We start from the raw sequence: 18,568 nt of genomic DNA, 5'->3' as shown, positions 1-18,568 counted from the left end.
CCTGATTAAGTACTAAGGAAAAGGAGACCGGCTTCTGGCAGAGCAGAGAATGCTGGGGATGTGACCCTTTTAAAACTAGGGGACCCTTAAGACCAGGGAATGCTGGTCCTGGGTTTAATAAAAAGGCATGGAAAGCTGGGGATGCACCTATGGGCCCAGCGACTACCGGGCAGAGTATTAAATACCAGGGAAAGAGTCACCAGGGAATGAGTCACGAGGGAATGAGTCACCAGGGAATGAGTCATGAGAGCTTCATTGCTGGGAACTCACAGCTCTCTGTTTGCAAGCCTGCACACTGTACTATACATTCTGTAGTGTGCAGGAGCACCAGAGATTGCAGCCTTAAGTATATAAAAAAACAGGGAAAGCTAGTCCCTTAATGCTGCCGGGATGCGTGCCGGGGGGGGGGGGGGAGATATTGGGGCGATTCACCTTACTCAGGTTCTGAGTCCCCCGTCTGGAATAGCGCTGACTTCAGCGCTGAAAAACCGCCGGCCGCAGCCCCCTCCAGAAGAAATAGTGACCGCAATGGAGGAGGAAGAAGATGGCCGCCGAGATCTCGTCTGGAACGAGAAGCGCCTGAATAGGGGGGCGGAGCCGCTAGAAGGAAGCAAGCGGTGGGCGGGGCTTCCCGGGATGCGGCCTAAACAGGGCCGAAGCCGGGGACTAAATTTATGGCTTCGGCCGGCGCGCACCCGCAGACTGAGGGGAAAAGTGCCGCGAAGCTCTGTGGGGACCCAGTCGCTATGGAGCCCTCCTCTGACCGCCGGAAAACCCAAATCTCACGGAGCACTTACCCCAATATGGAGGGGGTGGCAGATGCTGCAGGTAGGAGCTGTGCCCGGGTAGATAGGCCGGTGCAGGGTTGGGGAGCCTCCATCCACCATCCCTGCAGAAGAGGGGTGGAGAGGAACCGTCTGCCTCCTTCCATCATCCGCTTTTTCAGTGGTGATGCAGTGGGGGCTGCTCGGACGCCACGCTGGAAGGTGCCTCTGTACAGCCGAGGGTAAAACCTGGTGGACAGGGCTGAATGTCCGGCAATAGGCCTGGCTGCAGAAGAGGATACTGAAGGTGAAACTCCAGTGCTCGTCTGATAAGGGAGGGGGGAGATCGGTGCCCTTGAAGGGGCCCATCGCCCCTAAAATCAGCTCAGGCAGTGGCTTCCCACGTCGCAGGAGAGGATACGGAGAGGTAAAACTCACGTGCTCGCCTGTTGATGGTTCGAGGAGATCGGAACATGAAAGAATCCGTCGCCCCATTCGACCGTAGTAAAAAGTAAAAAACGGTAAAAAAGAGTTCTTTGGGTCTGAATAGCAGACCCGTCCGTGTGCCTCCTACGGACACTAAGCAAGAACTGGTTAGCTGGGAGCCAGCAGGAGGGTGTATACTGCAGGGGAGGAGATCACTTTTTCTTTGTATTACTTAGTGTCAGCCTCCTGGTGGCAGCAGCATACACCCATGGTCTGTGTCCCCCAATGAGGCGAAGGAGAAATATTGCTTAATATGGCATAATTCCAATAAGATACACATCCACTGACATACAATGCTGAACAGAATATCTCAAAGGACAATATAAATATATCAATAGGTCACTAAGCCCACAAGAAATAGATATCTCTATGGTCATACAATATAAAACTAGATTAGAGGACAATGTAAATAAATTGGCATATTATTGAACGGCTTGCATAAGGATGACTATGTTTTTACACTCATGTGAACCTTGCCTTTAAGTGCAAGCGGCTTGGATGGCATAACCTTTCACACTATTTAAAAACACAAGTTTTTAAAGGTTTTTTTTTATTTTTAAGTTTTATGCTTATTTGCAGCATTTTTTCAGATTTTATGGCATTTAACAAAAATGTTTACTGGCATTTGCAAGCAGTTTTTATTAAGTTTGTGATTTTTAAAGTTATGTGCCTTAGATTATAATTTAAAGTTTCCGCTTTGAACCACATGCAATATGTATTACAGACCACTGGACAGAAGGTATTAAAGTATCAGCCTAAACAGTTATAACTATCTGCATCCACCCCCTGACGAAGCACGCTGTGTGAAACGCACAGCGGCTGTGGTAAACACTGCGATCCCCTGATCATGGCGTTTCACAGTCATCACTTCAACAACTATTTGTGAATGACAATATACCAAGCAATCTGAAATTTTCTGATATATGACATACAATTCTGTCTTTCTGTATCAGCACCGTGCCATCTGGTACAAGCCTGCCTCTGGTAGGGAACATATTGTGTGTCGTTGTATGCAGCTCTTTCTTTGGTGTGTGAAGTCATTTTTATGTCTTCTTTTTTGAATTTCTTATTAAAGTTTATATCTTTAGAACATGAGCCTTTATCTGATCTCCGTTACACCTTATAAACAGGTGTTGGGCATTGCCTTTTGCATGAGACCATTTACGTACTGGATTCTTTGACGTTAATAAGTCAATTATAGGAAAGTGTGCCAAGATGCACAGACAGCATTGTACTCACATCCTTCCCTCGCTAGATACAGGTTTCTCGTCCCGGTCGGTTTATTTACTTTCTTTTGGCGTAGCTTTTGGGCTTCCTCACGACTCACAGCCAGGTCCATAAAAAGCTTCCTTCCAGCAAGTTTCAACCCTCCATTCTGATTTGGACCAATAATAAAATGTGTTGTGCAACAAAGAATAGTAAATGAGCGCTAAACCTAAGCATTATAACTGCAGGAATGGCTTACATAACCAACAATATGATTAGAACATTGTTTATAAGTCACCATTTACACATGGGGAATAGATTTATAGCATGTAAAACGTATCCTCCCATAACCAACAATATGTTCGTAAAGAAGACACAATGTTTTAAAGGTTATTGAATGTGAATTGCAATGAATTACTGGTAAAGTATTCAAGGTTACTGTACTTTCAATTAACTTTTCAAAATAAGCTGTCGTGTGTGCATGAAGAATATATGGCCAGTGTATGACTTACCTGTAAGCAATGAGCGAGCATGCTCAGATAAGGTGTTACCTGACAATGCTGGTGTCCTAAGAGTATCTTCGGTGTGATTGAATACTATGCTTGAGTCCCTGCTACCACGTGTCAAACAGGCAATTTCTGCATGTGTTGATGTTGTCGAACAGCCATGAGAAATGCAGCCATGGTGACTTGAGCATAGTATTCGAGCACGCTGAAGATACTCCATTAGGGCATGGGCATGCTCGCTCATCACTACTTGTCTGGCAATTTCCCATTTGAAGGCTTTATATTGTAAATGAGCTGTTGGGAGGAGACTAGCACTTAGGATGATTGCCATACACTTAGGAATCCCGCTATTAATTCCTTATGTAGCAGTCACAGAAAGAAGAAGCAGTGTGGAGGAGGTTATGATTAAGTCTTGAGCAGAGTAGATGTGAATCCAGCTCAAAAGTAAGAGACTTCGCATTATCCTTCTGAGTCTTTCTCTACCTGTTCTCTAACTTATCCTCCTCCTCTCTCCATTGAGTATAACAGGAGCTGTAACAAGACATCACTATGCTGGCAAGCCAGTTCTGTTTTTAGCAAAATGAGCTGAGCTGGTGAGCGAGAAATAAAAAGAAGCTCAAAATTGAAGAAAACAAAATGTTCAGATAATATATTTCAAAGTTTCTTATATTTTTATGTACTAATAATTTATGCCATCTTTTTGAAAGTACAGATCCTTTTAAACATAATTAAAAAGCAAAGGTCTTAAGAATATGTCAGCATAACTTGGAAACAAAACGGATACCTCCGACTCATCCTTGGCAGCTGCTAAGCATTTCTCTGCAGACTCTTTATTCACAAACTGCACAAATGCACAACCTTAAAAAACAAAGGGAGAAATAAATGGCAACAGGAAAGTTAATATAACTAAAATGGATTTTCAAAATGCTGAATCAGAAGCAGTCTGAACATCACAGAAACATTCAACTTATCACTTCATCACACCAGTGCTATGTATTGGTAATACACACAAGGGTAATTTATCCCTTTAACTACAGTAAAACTGTAGTAGATCAGTCAAGTAGTAATGACACCAACTGCTAAGGGGAAAAAAAAAGGAGATTTTTGTGTACTCACCGTAAAATCTTTTTCTCCGAGCCAATCATTGGGGGACACAGGACCATGGGTGTTATGCGGTTTGCCACTAGGACACCAAGTAAACAAATTATTAACTCCTCCTCTGCAGCATACACCCCTTGATTAGCCAGTAATGACTTAGTTTGGTAGTAAAGCAGTAGGAGTATAATAAAAACCAAGACAAGTAAACTGTCAAAAACTGAGGAACAAACTACAACAACCAGCCAATAGGCTAACAGGGTGGGTGCTGTGTCCCCCAATGATTGGCTCGGAGAAAAAGATTTTACGGTGAGTACACAAAAATCTCCTTTTCTCCTATGCCTCATTGGGGGACACAGGACCATGGGACGTCCTAAAGCAGTCCCTGGGTGGGGAGCAATTGCACTGCTAAAACCCCATGTACTACTGGCTTACTGAGGTACCGCTGTCTGCAGAATACGCCTGCCAAGGGCAGCGTCTGCCGAAGCCTGGGTATGAACGCGATAGTGCTTCGTGAAAATAAGCAGACTGGACCAAGTCGCAGCTTTACAAAGCAGTTGTGCTGAAGCCTGGTGCTGAATGGCCCAAGAAGCACCAACCGACCGAGTTGAATGCGCCGTAATCCCTGCTGGGACAGAGGTGTTCCTGACGCGGCAGGATTCCTGAATAGTGGAGCAAATCCACTTGGCTAGAGTGGCCTTTGAGGCGGGTAGACCTTTCCTATGTCCCTCCGGAAGCAGGAACAGGACATCCGACTTACGGAAGGGAGCCGTGCGAGATGTACCGCCAAAGAGCTCTAACCACATCCAGAGGATGGAGAGCTCTCTCAATACGATGGGTTGGCGCCGGACAGAATGACGGCAAGACAATGTCCTCATTTACATGAAAGGAGGAGACGACTTTAGGTAGGAAAGAGGGAGAGGTTCTCAAGACTACCTTGTCTGGGTGAAAAAAAAAAAAAATCAGAAAAGGGGGTCGGCAAGAGAGGGCCGCCAACTCAAACTCTGCTGATTGACGTAATCGCCACGAGAAAGACCACCTTCGATGAAAGGAGGGTGAGAGAGATGTCCAGCAATGGTTCGAAAGGGGCCTCCTGAAGAACTCCGAGAACCAAGTTAAGATCCCATGAAACCAAAGGCATTCTATAGTGAGGGACCACCAGGGAGACTCCTTGGATGAACGTCTTAACGGGCAGTCTGGAAGCGATCTTTCGTTGGAATAGAACGGACAATGCGGACACTTGTCCCTTGAGCGAACCTAGGGCAAGGCCTGACTCTAAACCTGATTGGAGAAACTCCAGAATGGACGGAATGGAAAACACCAGAGGAGAACGTCCATGGGCATTGCACCATGAAAAGAAGATGCACCAGGTACGATGATAAATGCGCATGGATATGGGTTTCCTTGCGCGAATAATGGTAGAAGAAACCCCTGGAGAGAATCCGGCTTGGGCTAAAATCCAGGATTCAACGGCCACGCCGTCAAAGACAGGGCCCCGGAGTTCTGGTGGAAATCGGGCCCTGTGAGAAGATCCACGCGATCTGGAAGCCGCCAGAGGACGTCGGCGACCATTTGGACGAGTTCCACGTACCATGCTCGGCGCGGCCAATCCGGCGCGACGAGGATCACCGGTCTCCCCTCTGCCCTGATCTTCTTCATGACTCTGAGGAGCAGAGGAAGAGGCGGAAATAGGTATGGCAGCTGGAACCAATGCCACAACAGGACCAGAGCATCTGCTCCGATGGCGCAAGGATCGAGCAATGAACTGGGGAACCTGGTTGTTGAGCCTCAAGGCCATGAGATCCACATCCGGCATCCCCCAGCGAAGACAAATCTGCTGGAAGACTTCTGGATGGAGGGACCACTCGCCCGAGGCAAGATCTTGGCGACTGAGGAAGTCCGCTTCCCAATTCTCCACACCCGGTATGTGGATCGCCGAGATGAGCGAGTGATTGGTCTCGGCCCAGCGCAGGATGTGGGAGACTTCGAGCATGGCTGCCCTGCTCCGGGTTCCCCCTTGCCGGTTGATATATGCCACAGCTGTGGCTTTGTCGGATTGGATTCTGATGAGATGGCCTGCGAGAAGATGGTGAAAGTTGCGTAAGGCAAGTGTGATCACTCGAATCTCCAAGATATTGATTGGAAGATGCGACTCTTGTGGACCAACGACCCAGTGCCGTGTGGTGATTGAAAACTGCGCTCCAGCCCAACAGGCTGGCATCGGTGGTCACCACTAACCAGCACACAGGGAGAAAGGACTTCCCTTGGTTCAGGGAGGACTGTAGCGTCCACCACCTGAGGGTCTGCCTTACCTGTGGGGACAGGCGAAAACGACGGTCAAGGAATTACTAACAGCAGTGCCTGTTGCAGGGGACGGAGATGGAACTGCGTAAACAGAACGGATTCCATTGCTGCAACCATTTTCCCGAGGATGAACATCGCAAAGTGAATGGAGTGAGGGACTGGGCGGGAGAGTTTGCTCCTGTTGTAAGGACAAGGCCTTCTCTGGAGGGAGAATGACTAACCCGCGGGAAGAGTCCAAAATCATGCCCAGGAAGCAGATTTGCTGAGCCGGCACTGGAGATGATTTCTCAAAGTTGATCTTCCAACCCAGGCGATAAAGAGAATCCATGGTGATACTTACAGACTCCTCGCAGGCAGGCAGACAGGGACGGACCCTTGATTAAAAGGTCATCCAGATACGGAAGGACTACCACTCCCCGAACGTCAAGAATGGCCATGACGGCCGCCATGACCTTCGTGAAGACTCTGGGGGCCGTGGCGAGACCGAAGGGCAAGGCCAGAAACTGGAAGTGTTCTTCTTGGACTACAAAGCGCAGAAACTGCTGATGAGAGGGAAAAATTGGAATATGTAGATAAGCATCCTTAATGTCTATGGATGCAAGGAACTCTCCTTTTTCCAGGGACGCGACAACGGAACGGAGCGAGTCCATCCTGAAGTGTCGGACCCGTACGAACTTGATTAGCAGTTTGAGGTCCAGTATGGGCCGTAGGGTCCCGTCCTTCTTTGGGACCACAAATAGGTTGGAGTAAAACCCCTTGAACCTTTGGTCCCAAGGGACCGGAATGATGACACCGTCCCTTTGAAGCGCCTGTATGGCCTGAAGATGTGACGCCCTTGCTTTGGGGGGAGGGGAGGGGGAGACTGGAAGAAGCGCGAATGGGGGGGGATGGAAGAAAACTTGATTTTGTATCCGGAAGACATGAGCTCTCTGACCCACTCGTCGTGTACGACCGAGAGCCAATTTTGACGGAAAGAAAGAAGGCATCTCCCTACTTTGTCGGTGTCCGCCGGACACGTCGACGAGTCATTGTGTAGAAGGTTTTAGGGATGAGGATGCCTTAGGGCCAGAAGGTCTCGGTCTGGGTTTCCAGGAACGGTTTGGTCTGCATGAGACCTGGGGATTTCTGTTTTCCCACTGTCCCGAACCAGGGGAGGAGGACCAACTGGAGTTGTTACGAAAGGACCGGAATCGAAACTGCTGTTGATTCCAAAAAGGCCGGGCAGGTTTTTGCTGGGGAAATTTACCCTTCCCTCCGGTAGAGTCAGAAATGATTTGGTCTAGTTTCTCCCCGAATAAACGGCCAGCTTGATAAGGTAAAGAAGTCAGCGACTTTTTAGAAGCAGAATCTGCTCACCAATCACGGAGCCATAAGGCCCTCGTGATGGAGAATGCATTTGCAGCCGCTTGTGCTGCGCAATTAGCCTGTTTGGTTAGCTAGTCTGGCCGCCTCTGGGGGAAGATTACTGGCGTGGACGGTAGAGGTTAACACCTCAGCCCAGGCACCTATTGCCTTAGCCACCCAGGTAGCGGCAAAGGATGGAAGGAGAGCTGCTCCTAAGGCCTCAAAGACTGAGTGAGCCAGGTAGTCAATTTGACGGTCAGAAAGATTTTTGACTGATGAACGGTCGGACAGAGGTAAGACTGTTTTGGATGCAAGTCGCGATACGGCAGGATCCACAGGAGAGAGAAGCAACTCCTTCAACAGATCCTTGGAGAAAGGATATTTAGCTTCCGTGGCTTTTTGAGCCGTAAATCGCTTCTCCGGGTGTTCCCTGTGCTTTTGGACAATGTCCTGAAACTCAGGGTGATTAGCAAATATCTTTTGAACGCGTTTAGTCTTTTTAAAAGACACGACTTGTTCCTGAGTGGATACCGATTCCTCGTCCATCATTAGTGTTTTGTTGACTGCCTTAATAAGGGAGTCAAGCGTCTCCTGTCCGATAGAGGAGTCTTGGGTTAAGGATTCCACCGACTCGAATTCTGAGTCAGGTACGCTTTGACCCTCAGGGGAGGGGGAGCGAGAAGATGAGCTGACAGATACTGAAGCTCGAGCATAGACAGGAGATGAGGGAAGGGTTCTTTTTCTGGCACCCCGAGATTCCAGTCTCAGTACGCCCCCTGTGGTCGGACGGCCCCGCACCGGTGCCAGATTCCGTTGCAGCCGACGGAGGTGAGTTCTGGCTTAAGGAGGACCCTCGGAAAGAGTCCAATGCCTTGACCAAGGAATCCATTGAGCATGACAAGGACGCGGCCCACTCAGGAGGGTTAGGCTCGACGCGGTCGATGGAGACTTTGGGGGTGGAGTCAGAAGGCGGCTGCGCACAGGTCGGGTCGCAGTTCTGGCACAAGGGGGTATTGTGGACACGTGGCACATGAGGTAAAAAACACATTGTGCTTTTTATTGCCCCTTTTAGCCTCCTTAGATTGAGACATAGTGTATGTCTATTCTCCAGTAAGCTGCTAATAACAGGGCTATGGGTGCAGAGAAGGCTTAAGCTTTTCCCTACGGAATGGAGCAGCTTACCCACGATCCTGTGCTGGTTTCCCCAGGGAGGTAGAGAGGGAAGTAGCATTTTCGGCTGTATTTCCCTGCAGCAGTGGAGTCCCAAGATGGCGCCCGAGATTTGCAGGGCTCTTCTCGTTCAGAGCGAGAAGCGCCTGGGTAGTGGACGGGGCTCCGGCGGTGGGCGGGATTTTTGAATTGCAGCCTAGTCCGGCTGAAGAAGCCAGGGACTAAATTAGTGGAGCCGGCAGAGCGCGCCGGCAGCCGCGACACCGCGCCTAATGATTGCTGCTGGAATCTAGCTAGCGGTACCTCTCCCCAGGGACCCGGACCGCATCTTCCCACGCCAGCAGCGTGAGGAAGAGTAGTACTCACCAAGGAGGAGCCACCTCCAGCTCAATCTATCCTCCCTATGCCGGGGGATGGAGAGCATCCTAATGTGTGCTTGCCTTCTCAGGGGACTTACAGCTGTGCCTGCCGCAGGGGGCTTATGGCTACTGTGGGGACTACACGACACCAAGCTGAGGGCTTGAGTGTAGTGGAGCCCGGGAGATGCACATAAGAGGTATACTCTATGGGCTCGCCATCTTACAGGGGGGAGATTGGGACCGTATAGGAATCGTTACCCTAGCGTAGATTAGGCGTGCCCCAAACGTCGCAGGAGAGGTACGGGGAGGTATACACGCCATGCTCGACTGTTGATAGTTCGGGAGAGAGCGGACCCTGAAAGGAATCCGTCGCCCCCTTCACTCAGTTAATTAAAAATTAAAAAAATTTACAGAAAAATAAAAATAAAATAAAAAACGTTGGGGTCTGAGAACAGACCCAAGTGCATCCTACAGACACTAAGCAAGAACTGGGTCATTACTGGCCAGTCAAGTGGTGTATACTGCAGAGCAGGAGTTAATTCTTTTTGTTCACTTAGTGTCCTCCTAGTGGCAAACAGCATAACACCCATGGTCCTGTGTCCCCCAATGAGGCGTAGGAGAAATTAAAAATTAACACTATAAATATAAAGCTTTATTTATACATAAAATAAAAATCTGTTAAAAATAAATCAGAGAGAGCAAGAGGCATGTAACCTGATTAAGGTTGTGCAGAAAGACACATCGGGTCTAGCAGTATTACAGTAGGAGAGCAATGGATCGATACTAGTGATGAGCGAGTGTACTCGTTGCTCGGGTTTTCCTGAGCACGCTCAGGTGATCTCCGAGTATTTGTTAGTGTTCAGAGTTTTGGTTTTCATCACGGCAGCTGAATGATTTACAGCTACTAGCCAGGCTGAGTACATGTGGGGGTTGCCTGGTTACTAGGGAATCCCCGCATGTAATCAGGCTGGCTAATAGCTGTAAATCATTCAGCTGGGGCGATGAAAACAATCTCCGAACACTAACAAATACTCGGAGGTCACCCGAGTGTGCTTGGGAAAACACTCACTCATCACTAATCGATACACTTTTCACATCTATATACCTTTACATATCAAACTTATTTCTTCTCAGAAATCAAAATCTTTGATTAATACAGCAGCAACTTTGATTTATATGAACTACATTATGCAGGGTGTTATTAATCTCTTAACGACCAAAAGTATTTTTGTTTTTGCATTTCCGTTTTTCGCTCCCCTCCTTCCCAGAGCCATAACTTTTTTTTATTTTTCTTTCAATATAGCCGTGTGAGGGCTTGTTTTTTTGTGGGACAAGTTGTACTTTTGAAGAACACCATTGGTTATACCATATCGTGTACTGGAAAACTGGAACAAAATTACAACTGCAGGGAAATTGCTAAAAAAAGTACAATTCCACAGTTGCTTTTTGGTTTTTTTACCATGTTCACTAAATGCTAAAACTGACCTGCCATTATGATTTTCCAGGTTATTACGAGTTCATAGACACTAAACATGTCTAGGTTCTTTTTTTATTTAAGTGGTGAAAAAAAAAATCCAAAGTATGTTAAAAAAAATAAATAAAAATAAATTGTGCCATTTTCCGATACCCGTAGCGTCTCCATTTTTCGTGATATCGGGATGGGTGAGGGCTTATTTTTTTGCATGTCGAGCTGACGTTTTTAACGACACCATTTTGGTTCAGATACGATCTTTGGATAGCTCAATATTGCATTTGAATCCAATGTTGCGGTGACCCAAAAAAAAAAAAACGTAATTCAGGCGTTTAATTTTTTTCTCGTTACGCCGTTTACCGATCAAATTTATTAATTAATTATGAATTAATTATTTTTAATGCTTGATAGATGGGGTGATTCTGAACGCAGCGATACCAAATATGAGTTTTTTTATTATTGTTTTATTTTGAATGGTGCAAAAGAGGGGTGATTTGAACATATACATACAGTTAGGGCCAGAAATATTTGGACAGTGACACAATTTTCGCGAGTTGGGCTCTGCATGCCACCACATTGGATTTGAAATGAAACCTCTACAACAGAATTCAAGTGCAGATTGTAACGTTTAATTTGAAGGGTTGAACAAAAATATCTGATAGAAAATGTAGGAATTGTACACATTTCTTTACAAACACTCCACATTTTAGGAGGTCAAAAGTAATTGGACAAATAAACATAACCCAAACAAAATATTTTTATTTTCAATATTTTGTTGCAAATCCTTTGGAGGCAATCACTGCCTTAAGTCTGGAACCCATGGACATCACCAAACGCTGGGTTTCCTCCTTCTTAATGCTTTGCCAGGCCTTTACAGCCGCAGCCTTCAGGTCTTGCTTGTTTGTGGGTCTTTCCGTCTTAAGTCTGGATTTGAGCAAGTGAAATGCATGCTCAATTGGGTTTAGATCTGGAGATTGACTTGGCCATTGCAGAATGTGCCACTTTTTGGCACTCATGAACTCCTGGGTAGCTTTGGCTGTATGCTTGGGGTCATTGTCCATCTGTACTATGAAGCGCCGTCCAATCAACTTTGCAGCATTTGGCTGAATCTGGGCTGAAAGTATATCCCGGTACACTTCAGAATTCATCCGGCTACTCTTGTCTGCTCTTATGTCATCAATAAACACAAGTGACCCAGTGCCATTGAAAGCCATGCATGCCCATGCCATCACGTTGCCTCCACCATGTTTTACAGAGGATGTGGTGTGCCTTGGATCATGTGCCGTTCCCTTTCTTCTCCAAACTTTTTTCTTCCCATCATTCTGGTACAGGTTGATCTTTGTCTCATCTGTTCATAGAATACTTTTCCAGAACTGAGCTGGCTTCTTGAGGTGTTTTTCTGCAAATTTAACTCTGGCCTGTCTATTTTTGGTATTGATGAATGGTTTGCATCTAGATGTGAACCCTTTGTATTTACTGTCATGGAGTCTTCTCTTTACTGTTGACTTAGAGACAGATACACCTACTTCACTGAGAGTGTTCTGGACTTCAGTTGATGTTGTGAATGGGTTCTTCTTCACCAAATTAAGTATGCGGCGATCATCCACCACTGTTGTCATCCGTGGACGCCCAGGCCTTTTTGAGTTCCCAAGCTCACCAGTCAATTCCTTTTTTCTCAGAATGTACCCAACTGTTGATTTTGCTACTCCAAGCATGTCTGCTATCTCTCTGATGGATTTTTTCTTTTTTTTCAGCCTCAGGATGTTCTGCTTCACCTCAATTGAGAGTTCCTTTGACCGCATGCTGTCTGCTCACAGCAACAGCTTCCAAATGCAAAACCACACACCTGGAATCCACCCCTGACCTTTTAACTACTTCATTGATTACAGGTTAACGAGGGAGACGCCTTCAGAGTTAATTGCAGCCCTTAGAGTCCATTGTCCAATTACTTTTGGTCCCTTGAAAAAGAGGACGCTATGCATTACAGAGCTATGATTCCTAAACCCTTTCTCCGATTTGGATGTGGAAACTATCATATTGCAGCTGGGAGTGTGCACTTTCAGCCCATATTATATAAATAATTGTATTTCTGAACATGTTTTTGTAAACAGCTAAAATAACAAAACTTGTGTCACTGTCCAAATATTTCTGGCCCTAACTGTATATACACATACATATATATATATATATATATATATATATATATATATATATATATATATATATATATATATATATATATATATATATATATATATATATATATATATATATATTTACATCTTGCCTGCTGTCCAATCCGCTCTGCTACATACAAGCGATGATCAGATCGCCTGTATGTAGGAGAAATGCTCACTTGCTATGAGTGCCGACCACCGGGCGATTCCGATTCCACCCGCGGCTGTTGCGGCGAAATGTCAGCTGTATATAATCAGCTGTCATGTGAACAGACAGGTGCGGGCTCAGCGCTGGAGCCCGCACCAAACAGGGAGGAGTCCGACATTGGCATGCTATTAACGCCCGATGTCGGAAAGGGGCTAATTCTCGTCTCAGCTATATGCCCCCTATGATTCTCATAATCACGTATTACATTAACTACATGAGTGGCATATAATTGCTACATATTAGCACCATGTTTGTGGTATATGACATATTTACAGAACTAATACACTTTTTCAGCCACTATTTGTTGTATGTCCTCTCCAGCCGCAATGCCGCTTACTCAAATTACTGTTTTGTTTTTTTTACCCTATGTAAAGTATTTTATAGCATTGGGTTTTTTTTTCCTTTTTCCTTTATTATAGGATTTATGCTATGTAGACTACAAACTATAGAATAAAATTATATAATAAAAAATACAAGAAACAGAAAAGGTTTTCTTTAACCACTGTCCGTACTAGATTTCTTCCTTAATGTAGAAAAATCTTACTTACAAGTTTGCTATAAGTGATTACTATACAATTTATATATTTTACCAAACAGAATTGCTCCTCATTTTTGGGTTTATCAGAAGTCCTTTGGCACAATGTCGGGCTCACCTTTAGAGTGCTCTGTATCAGGATGTAACACTATCCGGACATGTTTAATCTCGCCATATCTCAGCAACAACTCTTCTATATCATCTTCTTCGGAGTTAAATGACAAATTTCTACAGCACACAAATTTTTAAAAAAAAATAAATAACTGTATATACAAATCTACCATTACTTTTATAGTTATGTTCAAGATCTCTAAAGGTAATATAGATAGCTATACATAAACACACATACTATATTTCAAGAACAAACACATAAATAAGTGTCAAAATAGAAGATACGGTCAGATTTGCTTAATAAGAATTAATTGCTAAGCCCTGTTGTGCTAGATCATGCAATGAAGGACTAGAATGGGCAAACACGTAATGCTGGCTTCTCTGCTAGTGCACATCTCATTGATGAGCTGCTGGAGGGTTATTTTTCAGCTTTTCGGTGCTGACAGAGCTGGAATGTGTGTGTTTTACATTATGCTTTTTACAAAGCGAGTTGTATAGAGCTAAAGCTTCACCTTATGAACAATGTTTTTCCTTCGCCAACGTCTGACGGTAATCGTTTCTTCACTTTAGTTTTGACTAAAATACAAATTAAAAAACATGTTGTAGCTGGTCACTTTAATAAACTATGATATAATAAAAAAAATCATTTTAGCAAACTCTACAAAGACAAGTGTAACGCCTGTTATAGTGTTTTCATCATCAGACACCTCTGGGTAGTGTATGTGTTATTGCCCAAAGTGCAGACATAACAAACATCAGGGGAATAAAATGCCATTATTAATACAGAGGAGCTCACAGTAATAAAAGACGCTTGCTAATGGAGCAGCGTAGTTAGACTTCATTCCCAGTGCTTTAATTGCTACACTCTGACTGCATAAATCAGAAGTAAAAAGATGCACACTTCATACAAGCACTTGTAGCTAACAAATTCAGCCATAATTAGTGGCTTTATCTCCTGGCAAACTGAAAACTATTGTTTCGGGACGCCCCCTTCGTTATCATGGTGTACCTTTCTTTTCACTCTCAGATTCAGAGTTTTCTGACTCATCTTCTATGTCACTCTCCTGACCAGAGTCTTCAGAAACATCATCATCCTCTTCATCCTCATCACTTTCCTCCTCCTGGTCATCATCATGGTCATCCTTCACTCTGCCTTTAGTAGTCTGAGGTTTCTTAGTAGGCCTATAAATCACAGAACCAGGCACGCATACAGAAGTAAGCCCATTAACTGCACACAGTTAAAAAAAAACAAAAAAAACAACAGTGCTAAAGGCCCCCGAGATTTGCAGGGGCGCCTCTCATCCCAGACGAGAAGCGCCGGGAAAAGGGGGCGGAGCTGCGGTTTAGTCCAGGTGAAAGTCGGGAACTAAATTTTTGGGCCCTGCCGGCGATGCGCGGCGGCGGCCGCAACAGAACGTTGCCGACACCCGGCCGACGGAGCCTCTCCCCAGGGACTCGGACCGCACATCTGCCGCAGATGGGAGCGCGGTATGTACTCACAGTGCCGCTGGTAAATCGCTGGCCTCCTGTCATGTGAAGGTGCCGAATCCATGCACCTGTGCCATCCATCTTCCTCTGTCCCCCAAGGGGGGCTTTAGTCATGGGGCTGTGACGCCACCCGATGTGGGCCTTGCCTCAGGTGTCGGGCCCCGGAGAGGAACATGAGAGCCTTGCTCTATGTGCTCGCCGTCTTGTGGGGGGGGGGGGGGGAAATTGGGTTATAAAAGGAACCGTCGCCCCAGTAAGGTTAGGCGTGCCCCAGACTTCGCAGGAGAGGGACAGGGAGGTATACTCGCCGTGCTCACCTGTTGATGGTTCGGGGGAGAGCGGACCCTATAAAAGGATTCCGTCGCCCCCTTCACTCAGTTAAGTAAAAAATAAAAAATTTACAGAAAATTAAAATTTTTCAAATTAAAATAAGAAAGTTGGGGTCTGAAAACAGACCCTAGTGCCTCCTACAGACACTAAGCAAGAACTGGTTTGAATCCTGGCCAGTGAAGGGGTGTATACTGCAGAGGAAGAGTTAATCTTTCTGTGTTAACTTAGTGTGCTCCTACTGGCAGCAGCATAACACCCATGGTCCTGTGTCCCCCCAATGAGGCGTAGGAGAAATAAAAGCAACAGTGCTAAATACTCCTATTCTCATCCACCATAACCTCCACAATTATGTTCCAGATACTGGTTAAACAGAAGCCTCAGTATGCTGGTTCTTATCATTTTACCACTCAATGTAATACTTTTTTAGTGGGACAAATTAAATGTAAGGAAAAGCAAACAGTATAGGTGAGGTAAGGGTAACTGAATCCTAAGAGGAAATTGGATAATCCACTTTCTTCATAGCACTGACCCATTACTTACATTTTATTGCCTTTAGTTTTCTGTTGTGATGTTTCCTTCTCATCGTCAGATTCTTCTGTGTCATTTTCACTTGAGTCTTCCTCGACATCGTCACTAACATCATCCTCCTCCCCTTCATCTCCACCTTTTATTGGAGTTGCAGCTTCATCATCCGATGACTCTTCATCATCTGATGAATCCTTGATCTGTTCCTTCTGGCCACTTTCCTTGGTTTCTGGAAACAATGTGAGAAGACCATAGTACACCTTACTTGGTTAAAGCTAGCATATCGTTTGCATCAAAACCTGGAAAAGTCACCCAGATAACAATGGTTACTCACCCCTGACTGATGATCCCTGAGTTGCAGTGTATTTATCCTTAGCAACAGCCCAATCAACAGCAACAGTTCGATCTATGGAAGAAAAAAAAAATAAAATAGGTTCAAGTGCATTTCACCACTGAAACATTGTCTGTCTTAAAATGCTTCATACCATCCTATCAATTGATGTGACTGTTTTTTGTTTGTTTTTTTTGGGGGGGGGTGTTTTTTAATTGCATTATGACCACAATTATTCTACTCCCATACATTATCCTTTGATAATACTGCAACACTTCTATCAAGGGTCAGGTTTACAAAGACAAGCGATACTGTCAATGTGCAGCACGAAGTCTGATTTCCCAAATGTAATGAGAGCATCTTTAATTTTACACCCCAAAAAAGCATTTAAACAGGCACATCCATTATGTTTGCAAGTCTTCTCACCTTTTATACTCTTCATATTTGTCCCTTTTAAGGCTTTGCTGGCTTCTAGCATGTTCTTAAACTGCACAAAAGCAAATCCTCGCATCTTCCCATCTGTTGGACAAAGAACCTTCATTACGAGTGATATGGTAATTAAACCAATGAGAATATTGCTGAGGCTAATATTGCTTTTCAAGATATACAACGAGACCCTCAAGACAGCGGATTGTATAATTCCTGTTGTGTGCATGTCGTAAAGGTTCCTGACAGAGCAAAGGCTGAATAATGGGATATGGAAAATGGAGAGAAAAATGTTAGATTACAAAGATTTACCAACATCCCCAGCAGTCCACTGTACGTAAAGCATCAGAATAAAGGAGCTAGGAGAAACTGCTGGAACGAAGAGAAATCACTTAAGGAGGCCGTACACCTTTGACAGCTTTTACTCCAGACCCCGCTATACAAAAACACTTTTTATTTTTTTTCAACCGTATTCAAAAATAAATCCAACCTGGTTTTTTGGGGATGCTGACCTCCATCACAGACCCAAAAGTGGAAAAATGTGTTTTGAGATCTTCTTCAGAGCACTGTTATGGGAAATAATAAAGGACAGTCAGCACAATAGATTGTATGTGGACAGAAAAAGAGCACACGAAAATGTTAACTGACCACCTGAGGTGTGATTTAGTAGTGAGTGAGCACAGATCTAAAGTTTACATTCTAAGAGAGTTCTTCAGGAATAGAAAAAATAAAAAAAAAAATCAATAAAAAAATGTTTCATGATAAGTTAATTCCTAAATACATTTAACTAGCTCATTTTCTCTAGGGACATAATCACTATAAATATATTAAAACGGCAACCACATTGTTATGGAGACAAAATTCTTCCCTAGATTGTGAATAGGACTGATGTCTGTGAACATGTGCACTAAGAACCTCTACTTCTGTGACCAGGAGATCATTGACAGCACATGGTGATCGCCATGAAATGGGTTATCAATAACTTTATATGCTCACACAAAATGACATCACAATAATGGTTAGAAACTAAAAATTATTCTTAAATGGATTGTCCACTACTGGACAACTTCGTATTATCAGCACCACTGCCCATCAGAAAATAAAAAAAATATATACTCACCTCCCGCACTGGTGCCATTCCTCAGATCGCTGGGCTATTACCTTCTGACCCCCCTGAGGTCTCGTGACATTATTATGTCACGCGATCTCTGCAGCCTTTACTACTTCATCGGATTGGACATACTCACTACAGCACTCACAAGATAAGGTAACAGGTGAACACACCACAGTGATTGGAAGAGGTACCAAGTACACCATTTATTTTATGGTGGACAGTGGAGCTGTTAAAGGGAACCTGTCACCTGAATTTGGCGGGACCAGTTTTGGGTCATATGGGCGGAGTTTTCGGGTGTTTGATTCACCCTTTCCTTACCTGCTGGCTGCATGCTGGCCGAAATATTGGATAGAAGTTCATTCTCTGTCCTCCATAGTACACGCCTGTGCAAGGTAAGATTACTTTGCGCAGGTGTGTACTACGGAGGACAGAGAATGAACTTCAATCCAATATTGCAGCCAGCAGGTAAGGAAAGGGTGAATCAAACACCCAAAAACTCCGCCCATATGACCCAAAACCAGTCCCGCCAAATTCAGGTGACAGGTTCCCTTTAAAAAAGGATTTTGGACAACCATTGATCCTTAAAGGAACAAGCCAGTGTAGGCCTTAAAAGAACTT

At 44.7% G+C, this 18,568-nt stretch overlaps 1 protein-coding gene across 1 annotated transcript in view; it reads right to left on the bottom strand.

Moving 5' to 3' along the window:
• Positions 1-18,568, bottom strand: part of RBM28 (RNA binding motif protein 28) — a 59,633-nt gene that overhangs the window by 36,190 nt on the left and 4,875 nt on the right. The window contains exons 4-12 of the mRNA XM_069765434.1: positions 17,327-17,402; positions 16,837-16,929; positions 16,414-16,485; positions 16,095-16,308; positions 14,746-14,918; positions 14,249-14,312; positions 13,744-13,853; positions 3,747-3,820; positions 2,490-2,625 (exon numbers count right to left, since the gene is read on the bottom strand). Of these exons, the coding sequence (XP_069621535.1) occupies positions 2,490-2,625; positions 3,747-3,820; positions 13,744-13,853; positions 14,249-14,312; positions 14,746-14,918; positions 16,095-16,308; positions 16,414-16,485; positions 16,837-16,929; positions 17,327-17,402 (1,012 nt within the window). The remainder of the gene's footprint in view (positions 1-2,489; positions 2,626-3,746; positions 3,821-13,743; positions 13,854-14,248; positions 14,313-14,745; positions 14,919-16,094; positions 16,309-16,413; positions 16,486-16,836; positions 16,930-17,326; positions 17,403-18,568) is intronic.

Source organism: Ranitomeya imitator, chromosome 4 (assembly GCF_032444005.1).
Source record: "Ranitomeya imitator isolate aRanImi1 chromosome 4, aRanImi1.pri, whole genome shotgun sequence".
NCBI lineage: Eukaryota > Metazoa > Chordata > Amphibia > Anura > Dendrobatidae > Ranitomeya > Ranitomeya imitator.
Note: the sequence above shows the minus strand (reverse complement) of the source record. Positions and strands in the feature narration are given on the sequence as shown.